This window comes from Halichoerus grypus, chromosome X (genome assembly GCF_964656455.1).
Source record: "Halichoerus grypus chromosome X, mHalGry1.hap1.1, whole genome shotgun sequence".
NCBI classification, from domain to species: Eukaryota; Metazoa; Chordata; class Mammalia; order Carnivora; family Phocidae; genus Halichoerus; species Halichoerus grypus.
The window spans coordinates 15,968,060-15,981,658 of record NC_135727.1 but is presented as its reverse complement, the minus strand read 5'-3'; the positions used below and the strand labels follow the sequence as shown (position 1 = coordinate 15,981,658).

Genomic DNA, 13,599 nt, shown 5'->3' with positions numbered 1-13,599 from the left:
ATAGAGATTACTTAAAAAAAATTAATAAACTTTAAAAAAGTGTACAATTCAATAGTTTAAAAATATATACAAAAAAGTGATATAACTCAACACCCCAAAAAACCAATAATCCAATTAAAAATGGGCAGAAGACATGAACAGACATTTCTCTGAAGAAGACATCCAGGTGCCCAAAAGATACGTGAAAAGATGCTCGATATCATTCATCATCAGGGAACTGCAAATCAAAACTGCAATGAGATATCACCTCACACCTGTCAGAAGGGCTAAAATCAACACCACAAGAAACAACAAGTAGATCTAGCCCTGAGTCTGCTGAAGGAGTGATGACAGAATGTTGGTGTCCAGAAAACTCCTTCCTTCCTTCTCCCCAAAATACAAAAAGAAAAGGAAAAAGAAAAAAGGGTGCTGCTTAGCTCAGAGAGGCTACTATTATTCCTGTTAGTGAAGGGCACTGTATTTAGGATACTTTGACTCTACCTGGAAAAAGGGTGGGGAGCTCAGTACATGTAAGGTAAAATGAGCAAGTTAATTTTTTTAAAGCTTTTTTTTTTTAAGATTTTATTTATTTATTTGTCAGAGAGAGAGAGAGAACACAAGCAGGGGGAGCGGCAGGCAGAGGGAGAAGCAGGCTCCCCGCGGAGGAGAGAGCCTGATGCAGGACTCGATCCCAGGACCCTGGGATCATGACCTGAGCTGAAGGCAGGCATGACCTGACCCAGGTGTCCCTGAGCAAGTTAATTTTAATAGGCACTTCTTTTCTTTGATTTTTTAAAAAGATTTATTTATTTATTTTAAATAGAGAGAGAGAAAGAAAGTGTGTGTGAGTTGGGGGAGGGGCAGCAGGAGAATCTCAAGCAGACTCCCTGCTGCACGCAGAGCCCGATGCGGGGCTCGATCTCACGACCCCGAGATCATGACCTCAGCCAAAATCCACAGTTGGCTGCTTAACCTTAACGGACTGAGCCACCCAGGTGCCACTTCTTTTATTCTTACACGTATTAGGCAGATGAGGTGTGGCATTGCTTGATGAAAACCAGAGACCCTACCTAACTAAACACTGTGCCTTTTCTTTTAGCAAACTTCGAAAAGATCATCCTTCCAAAATCCTGGTCAACCTGTGCACAGCACTACTGATGTTAAACCTGACGTTTCTGGTCAATTCCTGGTCCTCGTCATTTCAGAAAGCAGGACTGTGTGTCACAGCGGCGGCGGTCCTTCATTACTTCCTGCTCGTCTCTTTGACTTGGATGGGCCTGGAGGGCATCCACATGTATTTGTCTCTCGTCAGAGTCTTCAACATATATGTCCCTAATTATATCCTTAAATTTTGTCTAGTTGGTTGGGGTAAGGATATCTGCTTGTCCTTGATGTCTCTGTTTTAAGCCTGTGTGTATTTCAAATTCCGGCTTCACGAGACACATTATTCAGGACCAAATTCTGTTATTATCAACAGTAAGGATGCTGCATACACATATTCAGCACTCACAATATCTCTATGAGAAAGATTTCATCATTATTCCCATTTAATGGTAAGGACACTGAGGCACAGAGAGATTAGGTAATTTGCTGAAGTGTACACAGCTAGTATGTGGCAGAGCTGGGATTTGAATCAGAGATTTGGCTCCATAGTTTGGACATGCAACCTCTACGATGTAGTCATATTGTTGAAGGGACAGGGAAAGGACTTGCGGTGTGTGGAGGGGTGCTGGGTCAGACCCGCCCTGATTCCCACCACACCTCATGGCGGTCATTGTCACTGCTCCCCGATGGAAGAAACCAGGAATGGAACCCAGCACAAAAATCTCCTAATTTACATGTTATTTCATTGGGTTGTTGTCCTGTATTTCTGACACGGTCAGCGCAGCTCCTCCCCCCTCCCTTTGACTATTCAAAACACATTTTGAGTTTGGAGAATGTGTTGGAGACACAGGAGATGTGTATGAAGTGGGATGCAGAGGATCCATGTGAGGCTAGCTTTTTATCTGCTGCCTTTGTAAAGACAATAGCTTCCCAATTAGGTCCTCATCCTTTTAATGAGTTCATTAACATAGCACATGCTTTCACTGGATACAGAGTCAGTGCTATTATCCATGCTAATGTGGGGAGCAGAGACAGGCAAATACTAAGCAGAGCATAAGCTAAGATTGTTTTAGTACACTTTGCAATCCATCAGAAACATGGAGCCCAAAGCAGTCAGTACACGCCTGTGCCTGGTAGCCCTCACCTTAAGTCAACCGGGAGATTGAAAAACGTTGTGGAAGAGGCTTCATGAATAATCTCCAAAGCAGATAACCCACATATGGCTAACTGTAAAGGGGCTGGAAATCACGCTTGGTCTTGGCTTTCCCTCCCCCCTGTCATCTCTCAACCTCAGCTTCCTTCTCAGACCCCTCCTCCCTCCCTCACTCCTTAAGTAACAGTGTTCCCCAGGGCTCTTCTTCTCTCTTGGATCTTCTCATTCCACACACACTTGCCGGGGTGCAAGGAGCGGCAGCGAAGGCTAAGACTTGGTACTTGGAGGTGGGATAAACTTAGGGAGTGTCAAAGACACACCCGAGCCAAGGCCAAGGCCTGACTGGCTTGACCTGTCCAGGTGCAACAAGCTGTTGAAGATTCGGCTAACTGCTTACATAGACGGCAAAGGGAAGAGTAGCTAAAGGCTCCAGCTCCCAGGTCCTCGTCCCACACACTATAAAAGAAAGACACCAAAAAAAAAAAAAAAAAAGGGAACGGATGGCTGCCACATGAGTTGAGGGATTCCCTGTCGCTGAAGAGCCGGTTCTAAGTGGAGCTATGCACTTTTATACTCCGCAGCTCTGTGCTGAGGGGGCAGGGTGCAAAGCCCCACACCTCCCCCGAACCTGGGAGGGAGGAGAAACTGCCTCACGAAAGGCTCCTGGAGGAGATGGAGAGGCGAGTAGGGGACGGCCTCAGAGCCCCTCCTCACATGCCTGCGGGCTCCTCCGGCTCGTGCGGGCTCACGGGGCATTCTGCCCAAGCTCAGGTCAGCTGCTGGTCCAGCCTCTGCCTGCAAGGTCACCGGGGAGCCACCTCAGAGCTGTCCTGCTAAGGGGACTTTTGGAGCATTTAAATATTAAACAAAAAAAATCAATGGCAAGGAAAACAAACATTAACATCCGTTTATGTTTGAAGTTCTGTCTTCCTAATGCCAAACCAACCTGTTGAAGAAGTTTTACTCCGGTACTTAAATCCCTGTCCAAGGCAGTAGATTGGTCCACATGTTTTTTTAATAATCAGTAGGGATTTTTTGGTTTATTAATCGATAATTTTTTAATTTGTTGATTACCAAAGGGTAAACACAGCTTGGGGACCGCCTCACAACTTCCACTGTAGATGGGAGGCCCCCTTCCATCTCCCCTTTCTGGCCTCCAACAGATTAAAAAAAAACTTTTTTAATCGAAGTCTAGTTCACACTCAATGTTACATTAGTTTCAGGTGTACAACATAGAGTTGGACAAGTCTATGCGTTATGCTGTTCTCCCCACAGTCTGTCCCCATACGGCGCCATTACAATACCACTGACTATATTCCCGATGCTGTGCCTTCCATCCCCGTGACTTATTCATTCCCAGACTGGAAGCCTGCACCTCCCACTCCCCTTCACCCATGTTGCCCTTCTCCCATCCTCTCCCCCCTGGCAACCGTTAGTTTGTTCTTATGTATTTATGGGACTGTCCTGGGTTTTTTTTTTTTTTTAACAGGTATTTTTGTAAATATCTACATCATGCTAGGCACTGTGCTAAGTGTGATATACAGATCAAACGGGACTGTCCTGTTTCTCACAGAACAGGACAGTGGAGGGTACTTTTCAAGATGCTTGGCACTCTGGGATTTAGAACAGCCTTGCAAAGCATCTTAGGAAACCCCTAAAACGTGTGCAGGTGTAATGCTCTTAGTTTAGGAGAAATACATTGTTAGAAATAAAGAAATCATTTAAGTTTTACAAATGTACATGAAATTGGATTTTTAAATCCTGTGTCTACACGCACATCACGTTTGGCCACTTTGACTGAACTGATTGCTTTATTATAGTCTGGCTGAATTGACTGGTCGTTAACTGGTCGATCTAGTCAAAATGTCAAACTAGTAATGAGTGTGGAAACAGCCCCCCTGTCAGAAAGCACTGAAGGCTGCAGCTGATTGCCTGTGCCCTTCCTCCAAGGTGACCTAGACAAAAAGATCCTGGGAACTAAGGGCCTCTATTGAAAAGGAGAAAAAAATTGGCAGCCCATCATCTGGGAAGAAATGCTTGATGCGAACCTGTGTTCCGATGAACTAGATACTTCGATTGCCAAGTTGATTTTTTGGCGCTTGAGCTATTTTTAATAACCAGTGGGTGTTGAATTGGAGTCTTTGGCATGCTGTTTAGTTTAGCAGATTGGAGCACTCCTAGAAATGTTTAACTTGGAAAAATTCACAAACATTTTGCAAACAATGGTATTTTGATGCCCGCACATCTGTGGCTCATTTAAAGTGTCTTGGTGGATCAGGGCCCACAGTCAATGATCAGGACTTCTCCCACTTCCTAATGGGATGTCTTTGGCTTGCTTCCCCCTCTAGGAATCCCAGGGATCATGGTGGCAATCGCACTCAGCGTGAAAAAAGATCTGTATGGAACTCTGAGCTCAGCGACTCCATTGTAAGTACCAGCATCTCTGCTTCTCAGGTGGTGATGTTCTTGACCATCAGGGTCTGGGGGGTGGGGCGGGGTTCCTGACCTGCAGTCTGGTCTTGCCGCTGGCTCAGGGGGGTACTCAGCCTCAGCCTTTTTTGGCCTAAACACAGTCACAGGCGCACTCGTATAATTAGGTGCCTGGGCTCTGTGTGACCTTGGGCAACTTACTTTACCTCTTCCTTCCGTTTCCTCCACTGGAAAATGGGGACAATAATGTTTGCTGTCAATATAGTGTGCAAATGAAAATGACGTCACGTATATAAAGTGCTCAGCATGTGGCCTGTTCCACACGTTCTACCTAACAGGCAGCAATTGTGATTAGAAAGCTCACGGAACCCAGCAGGAGCTGTAGCGAGCCCTGTAAGGAAATACAGAGATGGTTGGAAGACATTTTCCACCATCAACAACGGTCTCCCCTGAAAGACTCCATTGCCTTCCTTTGTAAATTGGCTCAGCTTTGTTGTCCTGTTGCTTTCTTCTCTTCTTTTTCTCTTCTCTTTTTGTTCTTTTTTCAAATTTTTATTTTATTTTTATTTGACACACATTAGCTTCAGGTGCACAACTTAGTGATTGGACAAGTTTATACATTATGCCGTGCTCACCATCTTTTGTTTTCTTCTTGATGTATAAATCCATCTCTGCGGTTCTCTCATCCACAGCCACAAAAGAGTCACCATTTACCTCTCCAAAACCTTCTTTTATAGGCGCATAGCTAGTTACAATGTAGTCCTTTAGACAGCGTATTTTCCTTTCATGCTTCTGATTGTTTTTTACTTACCTAGATCCATTCTCTTTATTGTTGCCTCTCAAGCTGGGTTGTTTTTTTTTTTTTTTTTTAGTACAGATTTCCTCTCCCACTGGACTGGAATCAAATGTAGGAGGTCTCGCCCCCCAGACTCAGCCATCTTTTGTGTTCAGATGACAGTTTCTAGAGGGTCAAAATTATATTGTCCTTTCCAGCAGGTGCCTTCTAATTATATAACTTCTTGTTATCCTTTCTTTCTCTCCCTTTTCTCTTCCCTTCCTTCTCATCTCTTCCTCTGTCCTTGCTCCTCGCCTGTTCTGTGGCTTAAAGGGCCCCCAGTGTCTATCTATTGGTGATTCTTCTTCAAAGATCAAAAGCAAAAGCAAAACCAGAACAAAACCAACTCCACTCCTCCTGAAAAGAGCCCTTTCATATGTGAATTGGTTAGTAAGAAGCAGAGTGCTCTAAGAGCTTTTTTTTTATATAATTATATTTTGAAGAAGTAATACATGCACGTGGTATAAAATTCAAACGCACAAAAGGGTAGAGGATGAAAAGTAAGCCCCGCTCCCAACCCCCAGCCACGCTGTCTCTCTTCCTTGATGCAACTCTTATTACCAACAATCAGATCTGTATAGATATTCTCTTGTACACTCTGTTACCCAAATGGTAGATATACGCTGTTTGGTACTTAACAATGTCTTAGAGATGATTCTGCATCCAAACATATAACGCTGCCCCTTTTAAAATGTCTTCTATAGCCTCCCTTAAGGCTGAAGATGATATTCAGGGAACCCTAGGTATTAGACTTTATTAGGGAAATTCAATGCTTTTTTCCCTCACTCCCTCCTAACGTGCACACAAACACACACAAACTCACACACATGAAAGTATCCACACCAACATGAACAATACGATGGCAAGGGATTTTCCTGGTTCTGGAAAAGAGGTCTCAGCTAAGTTGACACACAGTTAAATTAGTAAGCTTGTCCATGTTCACAACTCAGAGGTAATGCCTCTAGTATTGGGAAATGTTATTAGATGAAGTATCTGTTCATATGAATCATCACATATTTCTTCTTCAATAGAAACAGTAGAGCCATTAAGAGTCCAGTGGCCAGTGTTGCCTTTTGTCGTCCAAACCTGAGGCTGTGGAGGGAGGTTTAAAATATATATCATTAACATTGATGATCTCTTCATTGTTTGATGTAGCATTCAGGAAAGCCAGTCATTGCTCATGTCCTTTTACTGTGATATTTATCATGCAAAGCAGAATTCATCCTGCAAACAAAAGGTCAGGTGTAAGGTGGTGGGGCGGGGTGGGGGGAGAGCCACATTGGAGGAAAATACATCATTTGTTTTTCTGCTGTTGAGGAACAGAATAGCCTCCTAGGGAAGTGGACTGAGAAGTGTCTGCATATCCTCCAGGATTTCTGGCTCTGGAAAGAACCCTGGACTGGGGCTCAGGAGATTGGGGTTCAAGCCCCACTCTGCCCCCAGTGAGCATGAGTGAAGGTCATCTGGTCAAGGCAGTTCCTCTCTCTAGGTGCAGATGCTTCCAGGTGAACTAAAACTGATGAAGGTGACCTTCAGAGTCTCACTGAAAAATACACGTTTGAGTTTCTCTACCTCACAATGGCCTTCTCCTCTTTGTCTCTTACAGTTGTTGGATTAAAGATGATTCTGTCTTTTACACCTCAGTTGTGGCTTATTTTTGCCTCATATTTCTAATGAATCTCTCCATGTTCTGCACTGTTCTCGTTCAACTGAATTCTATTAACTCCCAAAGATGGAAGCCTCAGCGGAGGACGACCCTGCATGATCTCAAAGGCACAATGAGCCTGACATTCTTACTTGGCCTCACCTGGGGGTTTGCTTTTTTTGCCTGGGGACCTGTGAGGATCTTGTTCTTATATCTTTTTGCCATTTTCAACACGTTGCAAGGTAACTTCTGCTTCTTTGTACTTTCTGGGGCTAGCCAGACCTCCACCAAAGCTTTGCTGCTTTGGAAAATAATCTCACATTTTGGGGATTGAGGGGAGGAAAAGATACTCCAAGAGGCCTTTGCTATCAATGAATTGACAGGCAGCCATTGGAAACATTACCCAGATGTTAGGACTTCATTAAATGAGCTCACTCTGACTTGGGGATATAGAGAAAAGCCCAGGGAGCAAACTCAACTCCAGCTAGTTGGCGATGTTTATATTAAACACTGACTGGTGATCCTTTCTCCAGTATTCACTGCATCACCACAGCGTGCTCGTAAGTGTATGAATTCGCACTCACGTTGACATTCTGAAGTGCGCAATCCCATTGGAAACAATAATTACTGGACAGTAGATGCATTAAACTTTTGACCCCCTAGACTCTGGCTACATCAGAGATCCAAATATTGTGGGAAGGAGCCAGACTAGGAAATTAGAGAGTCATAAAGGAATGAAGATGAAGAGCAAAGAGCAGTGGGCCAAGGCAAGAGGCCAAGGTTCTAGTCTGGTTTTGCTCCAAATCGACTTTGGAAAAGTCACCAGAACGGTTGAATTAGATGATCATAAGCTAATGTCTCTATAGCTCTTTAATTTCATTCCCATTTTCTGGTGAAAGGAGGAAATGATAGTGACATGGTAGGTGATTGCATGGTAGGCCAAAGATGTCACGAGAAGTAAAAGCGAGAGGTCTGGTTAATATACCTCTAATTGTTGATGTTCATTTTAACCTGACTTTGCCTATTACAAATCCTCAGAGGAAGAGGCATGCAGAATGATTTCCTGGGAGTCTCGGACTCTGCCCCATGTTCTACTTGTCCTCAAATTTGGCCCAGTTCAGTTGAGCTACTGGGGCAGCTGTGAGGAGCTTGGACAGTGCATTGAATTAGGGTTTCCCTTAGTGCTCCAAACTATTTATCCACTCAATAAACCCCTTTACCAGACTCCAGTCCACTGGTGGTCCATGAGATGCTCCAGCAAGAGAAGAGTTCTATGGTCAAAAAAGTTCGGGAAATGCAGCAAACTATATTCCCCCATTCTTAAAATGGCACCATATATATTACCATGGTAAAAGCTCTGAGAAATTCTGCTGGGAAAAAAAAAAAAAAAACCTTTAAAAATTTGTTTTAACCTAGCATTTAAAAAACCTCAGAGCACTTTGTCGTGTGGTTATTAACCCCTGTGGAATCTTGGGAAATATGAATTGGTATGTAGTTATTCTCTGCCAGGCATTTGCAGGGTGCTGCAGGGCGATGGGGGAGCATTCTAGAATAAGGCACCATTTTTGCTCTCATGTCTTTCAATTCAAGAAACCATCTCATTTTTGAGCAATGAAGTGTATCAGCCGAAATTTCTGTCCCACCAGATTCTTCCAAGCATGTTCTGATTGGAATGTAAAAAGACACAAAATGCCTGGGTGTAGAATGTGTGCAGGAGTCGATTAGGAACCAGATACGCGGGCAGATTTCTTCCTCAGCAGTAAGTCCATTCACTAATTCTGAGGAGAAACACACTCACCCTATGGAAAGAGGGGCTGATGGGGAAGCTGACAAAAGAACAAGAAAGCAAAGCAGTTTAGAGCTTACAAATGGAGGAGGGGTGTCTTCAAAGCAGCAAGTGCTCCATTCCTATGGTGGAAAGGGAAAGTAGTTTCTAAGCAGGAAGCCTCTGTGGCTTAGAAGCAGAATCCAGCGGGGGATCTCCTGAGGACTAAGCCCAAAGTCCCATAGATCCAGCATCGACAGAGCCAAGCTGTCTCTGTCTGTCAGATACGCTTTATGTCAACCAAGCACCAAATCTTTCTAGTTCCTAGTCCTGCTTTACAGGATAGAATGTGCCATCTTACAGAGAGGGGGTTTGCAGAGCCCTGAGTTTCAAACTCAAGTTACACACACACACACACACACACACACACACACACAGACTTGTGCGCGTGCGCGCACTCAGAGCAAGAACGCAATGAAACAAGTGAACAAATTAGCCATTTAAGACAGATGGCAAGTTTGTAATTCTGGCTGAAGGGGGTTGCCCTGTGGTCCGGTGTGAAAAAATGCTGTGCATGATGAGCCATTTCTGAAGGAGGGATGCACAAGTAAAAATGCAGGTGACAAAAACCTGACATCTTCCCTCATGCCTGTGTTCTAGTGAGTAAGCAGATCAATCTGTTATTGGAAAGAAAAGGGAAGGCTGACAGGCAGAGAGGGAGAGCGGGCAGGCAGCTCATTGGAATTCACATAATAACCTTTAAGTCTGAGAACAAACTAAACTCCATGCAGGAAATCAGAATGATAATAGGTGCTTGTTGTCCCCGTTGCCCCTTGCTTCTGCTGCTCGGAAAGAGTGAGCGCTGCTCGATTCATCACCACAGTTGTTTGGTGACACGGAGATAAAGCCCTCAGGGGAGTGAGTGACACATGTCATTCTGTTTAGCCTCCAGACTGCTGCCTCCCACCTGGAATCAGAGAGTCTCAGGGCTGAGGCTGGGGACCCGAGCTCTTCCCAATCCAACTTCCCATGGAGTGACAGAAAGTCACATGCCCCTACCTGAAACTTTCCAGAGACAGAGAGCTCACCGTTCCATAAAGCAGAGCATTCAATTTCTCTCTTTGTCTGATGGAAATATATTTGACATTTAACATTGTGTAAATTTAAGGGGTACAGCATGTTGATTTGATACACCGATATGTTGTAATATAATTACCACTGTAGCTTCTAACTGGCTCCGCATCTTATCCGGGTCACCCTTTTCTGAGGGTAGAATGTATAGTGCAGTGGTTCAGACCTTGGGCTCTGCAGCCAGACTGTCTGCATTTGGTCTCTCAGCTATAAAAATGATGCTAATAGCACAATGCCTATGATATAATCATTACTTAGTAAACCCTAGCTGCGATGTGTTACCATGTGGTGGTTCTGTGCCTTCCTCCGATTGCTCCTGGTTCTAACCTGGCCACCACACAGAACAAGCCTAATTCGTCCTCTTCATGACAGCCCTTTCAGATCTGTAACTATAGCTACCATCTCTCCCCACCCTATGTTCCCACTCCGAGTCTTCTCTATTCTTGAATACTTCCATTTGTCATCATCGTTTCAAAACGAAGCCTCCCAAACTGAATATGGCGCTGGTAGGAGAAAGGACCAAACCGGGGCAGGATGGCAGGAGACTCTTAACCCACCTCAACCAACATTCTTGACTTCCACTAATGCCCTAGCTGAAGTGAGCTTTGGGGGCATTTACTACTGTCTCGTGCTCAACTTGCAATGAGTTAAGACCACTCCGACCCATTACTAATCATTTACTTCAGCACAACTGGCCAGTGAGGAGGCAAGCTGAACCTTGTATAGGGAACAAAGGGTTGCAAACTACTCTTGGGCAAAAAAAAAAAAAAAAAAAAAAAAAGATGTTGAGGCCCAAGAAGATAATATGAAGGCTGCAGAAAACTGTGAGAGTTTGTGTATCAAGTGCCTTGGAGTTCAAGTCAACAAACATCTGTTGGGCTACCACACATAGTACCGGAGGCAAAGGGAGAAGTGATATGAGGATGAAAAGACTTTACAGCTGGGTGCAGAGATGGGCAATACATGGAGACTGTGGCCACATATAGCAAGTCATATAAGAAACAGAGTGCTATGGGAGCTCAGAAGTGGGAAAGATGAGTTTCAGTTTGAGGCACCTGGAAAGGTTTTGTTAATGTTTATTTCTGCCAATCCCACCCCCAAGCTTTAGGAGATCCAATTTGCCCTCCAGAGCATTTGCCATAAGGAAAATCTCAAGTCCTACTTTTTTCTCCCAAGGAGATATTTTAGAGGATGGGGATGAGAAATGGCCAACGCTGCTGGTGGATGCCCTCAGTCCCACTCTATCCCCCTTTCAGGACAAAATCAGGGCTGGCAGTGGAAAATGAGGGCACCAAATTTGTGATTTCCACACAGTGTAATTGTGCCAAAGAGCATGTCTATTAGTTATTTACTGCTGTGCAACAAATTACTCCCAAAGTTTAGCAGCCTAAAGCGATAGCACTTATCATCATACCTAGTTACTGAGGGTTGGGAATTCAGGCACAGCTTAGCTTGGTGGTTCTGGCTCAGGGACTCTTTTTTTTTTTTTTTTTTTAAGTGGGCTCCATGCTAGAGCCCAATACAGGGCTTGATCTGAGCTGAGATCAAGAGTTAGATACTTAACCGACTGAGCCACCCAGGAAGCCCCAGCTCAGAGACTCTGATGAAGTTGCAATCAAGCTGTCAGCCAAGGCTTTAGTCATGTGGAGACTTGACTAGCTCCAGAGAATCTGCTTCCAGGAAGCTTCACTCACATGGCTAGGGACTGGAAGCCTTACTTCCTCACCGTGTGGGCCTCTCCACAGGGCTACAAGGTGTCCTCAAGCTATATAACACTTGGATTCCTTTGGAGGGAGTAATCAGAGATAGAGAGAAGCCACAATGTCTTTTATAAGCCATTCTTGGAAATGACATGACATCACTTCTGCCATATTCTATTGATAGGCTGTGGGAAGCGATGACACAAGGATACACATGCCAGGATATAGGGATCATTGAGAGCCATCTCGGAGGCGGACTACCATTGAAGGGCTGCTCTCTCAAGCTCTAGGATAGACAGCAGCCCCGGGGGAAAACTGTGGTTGATATGAAGTCTTAATACAGACCTTCTTCCCATCACTGCCTCTGACAGGGCAGCTAGAAAGATGAGCTCAGAAAGCCATAATGGCCCTGAGGTTATTTAGGAGGAGTGTCTACGGTGATAAGAGTAGATCTGGGTCTGGGTGTTGGTGACCGCTGGCGAAAGAAGCTGAAACAGACTGACCTTCTTCTTTTGACTTAGGATTCCTCATTTTCGTGTTTTACTGCTTGATGAAGGAGAGTGTGCGGGAGCAGTGGCAGATACACCTCTGTTGTGGGTGGTTACGACTGGATAACTCTTCCGGTAAGATGCCAGTTTGCGTAAGGTTTTGAATTTTACAGGTTTCGCACAACTGATCTGATTAACTTGTCTCCTGACTTGAGTTCATAGAGCATCGGCATCAAAACGGAGGCTGTTTCTATGTCATGAAGATGATTTATACTTTTGTGCTGAGATGAATGAAGTCAAGTGAAGAATGTGACTTGGGCCATATTTTAACTTAGGGAAACTTCTCTTTTGGCCCAGATTCTTGGATTGCTTGTCCTTGCTGTCACCTCAATCTCAACTCAATTCAAAAGAATATTGATTGAGTGCCCTACTGTGTTTCAGGCCCTGGGTCACAGGGGCTTTCTGGCCTGTAGCCAACAGTGGGTTGAGTGGATGTGGGAAGCAAGGAGAGAAGTGGAGGTAGGAAGAAGCCTAGCGGGATGGAGCGATGGCCCATCCTATACAGTGGAAGATGAGATAGACCCCGATGTTGTCTCTGAGAATATCTCCAGTCCAGGCAAATTGATTTTCTTTTTTCTTTTTTTTATTATGTTATGTTAATCACCATACATTACATCATTAGTTTTTGATGTAGTGTTCCACGATTCATTATTTGCGTACAACACCCAGTGCTCCATGCAGAACGTGCCCTCTTCAACACCCATCACCAGGCTAACCCATCCTCCCACCCCCCTCCCCTCCAGAACCCTCAGTTTGTTTTTCAGAGTCCATCGTCTCTCATGGTTCATCTCCCCCTCCGATTTCCCCCCCTTCATTCTTCCCCTCCTGCTATCTTCTTCTTCTTCTTTTTTTTAAAACATACAATGTACTATTTGTTTCAGAGGTACAGATCTGTGATTCAACAGTCTTGCACAATTCACAGCACTCACCATAGCACATACCCTCCCCAACGTCCATCACCCAACCTCCCCATCCCTCCCACCCCCCACCACTCCAGCAACCCTCAGTTTGTTTCCTGAGATTAAGAATTCCTCATATCAGTGAGGTCATATGATACATGTCTTTCTTTGATTGACTTATTTCGCTCAGCATAATACCCTTCAGTTCCATCCACGTCATTGCAAATGGCAAGATTTCATTCCGTTTAATGGCTGCATAATATTCCATTGTATATACATATACCACATCTTCTTTATCCATTCATCTGTCGATGGACATCTTGGCTCCTTCCACAGTTTGGCTATTGCAGACATTGCTGCTATAAACATCGGGGTGCATGTACCCCTTCGGATCCCTACATTTGTATCTT

General features: G+C 44.5%; 1 protein-coding gene across 1 annotated transcript in view; it reads left to right on the top strand.

The window, feature by feature from the left end:
* Positions 1-13,599, top strand: part of ADGRG4 (adhesion G protein-coupled receptor G4) — an 84,153-nt gene that overhangs the window by 67,285 nt on the left and 3,269 nt on the right. The window contains exons 16-19 of the mRNA XM_078064877.1: positions 1,079-1,347; positions 4,585-4,663; positions 7,108-7,388; positions 12,264-12,365. Of these exons, the coding sequence (XP_077921003.1) occupies positions 1,079-1,347; positions 4,585-4,663; positions 7,108-7,388; positions 12,264-12,365 (731 nt within the window). The remainder of the gene's footprint in view (positions 1-1,078; positions 1,348-4,584; positions 4,664-7,107; positions 7,389-12,263; positions 12,366-13,599) is intronic.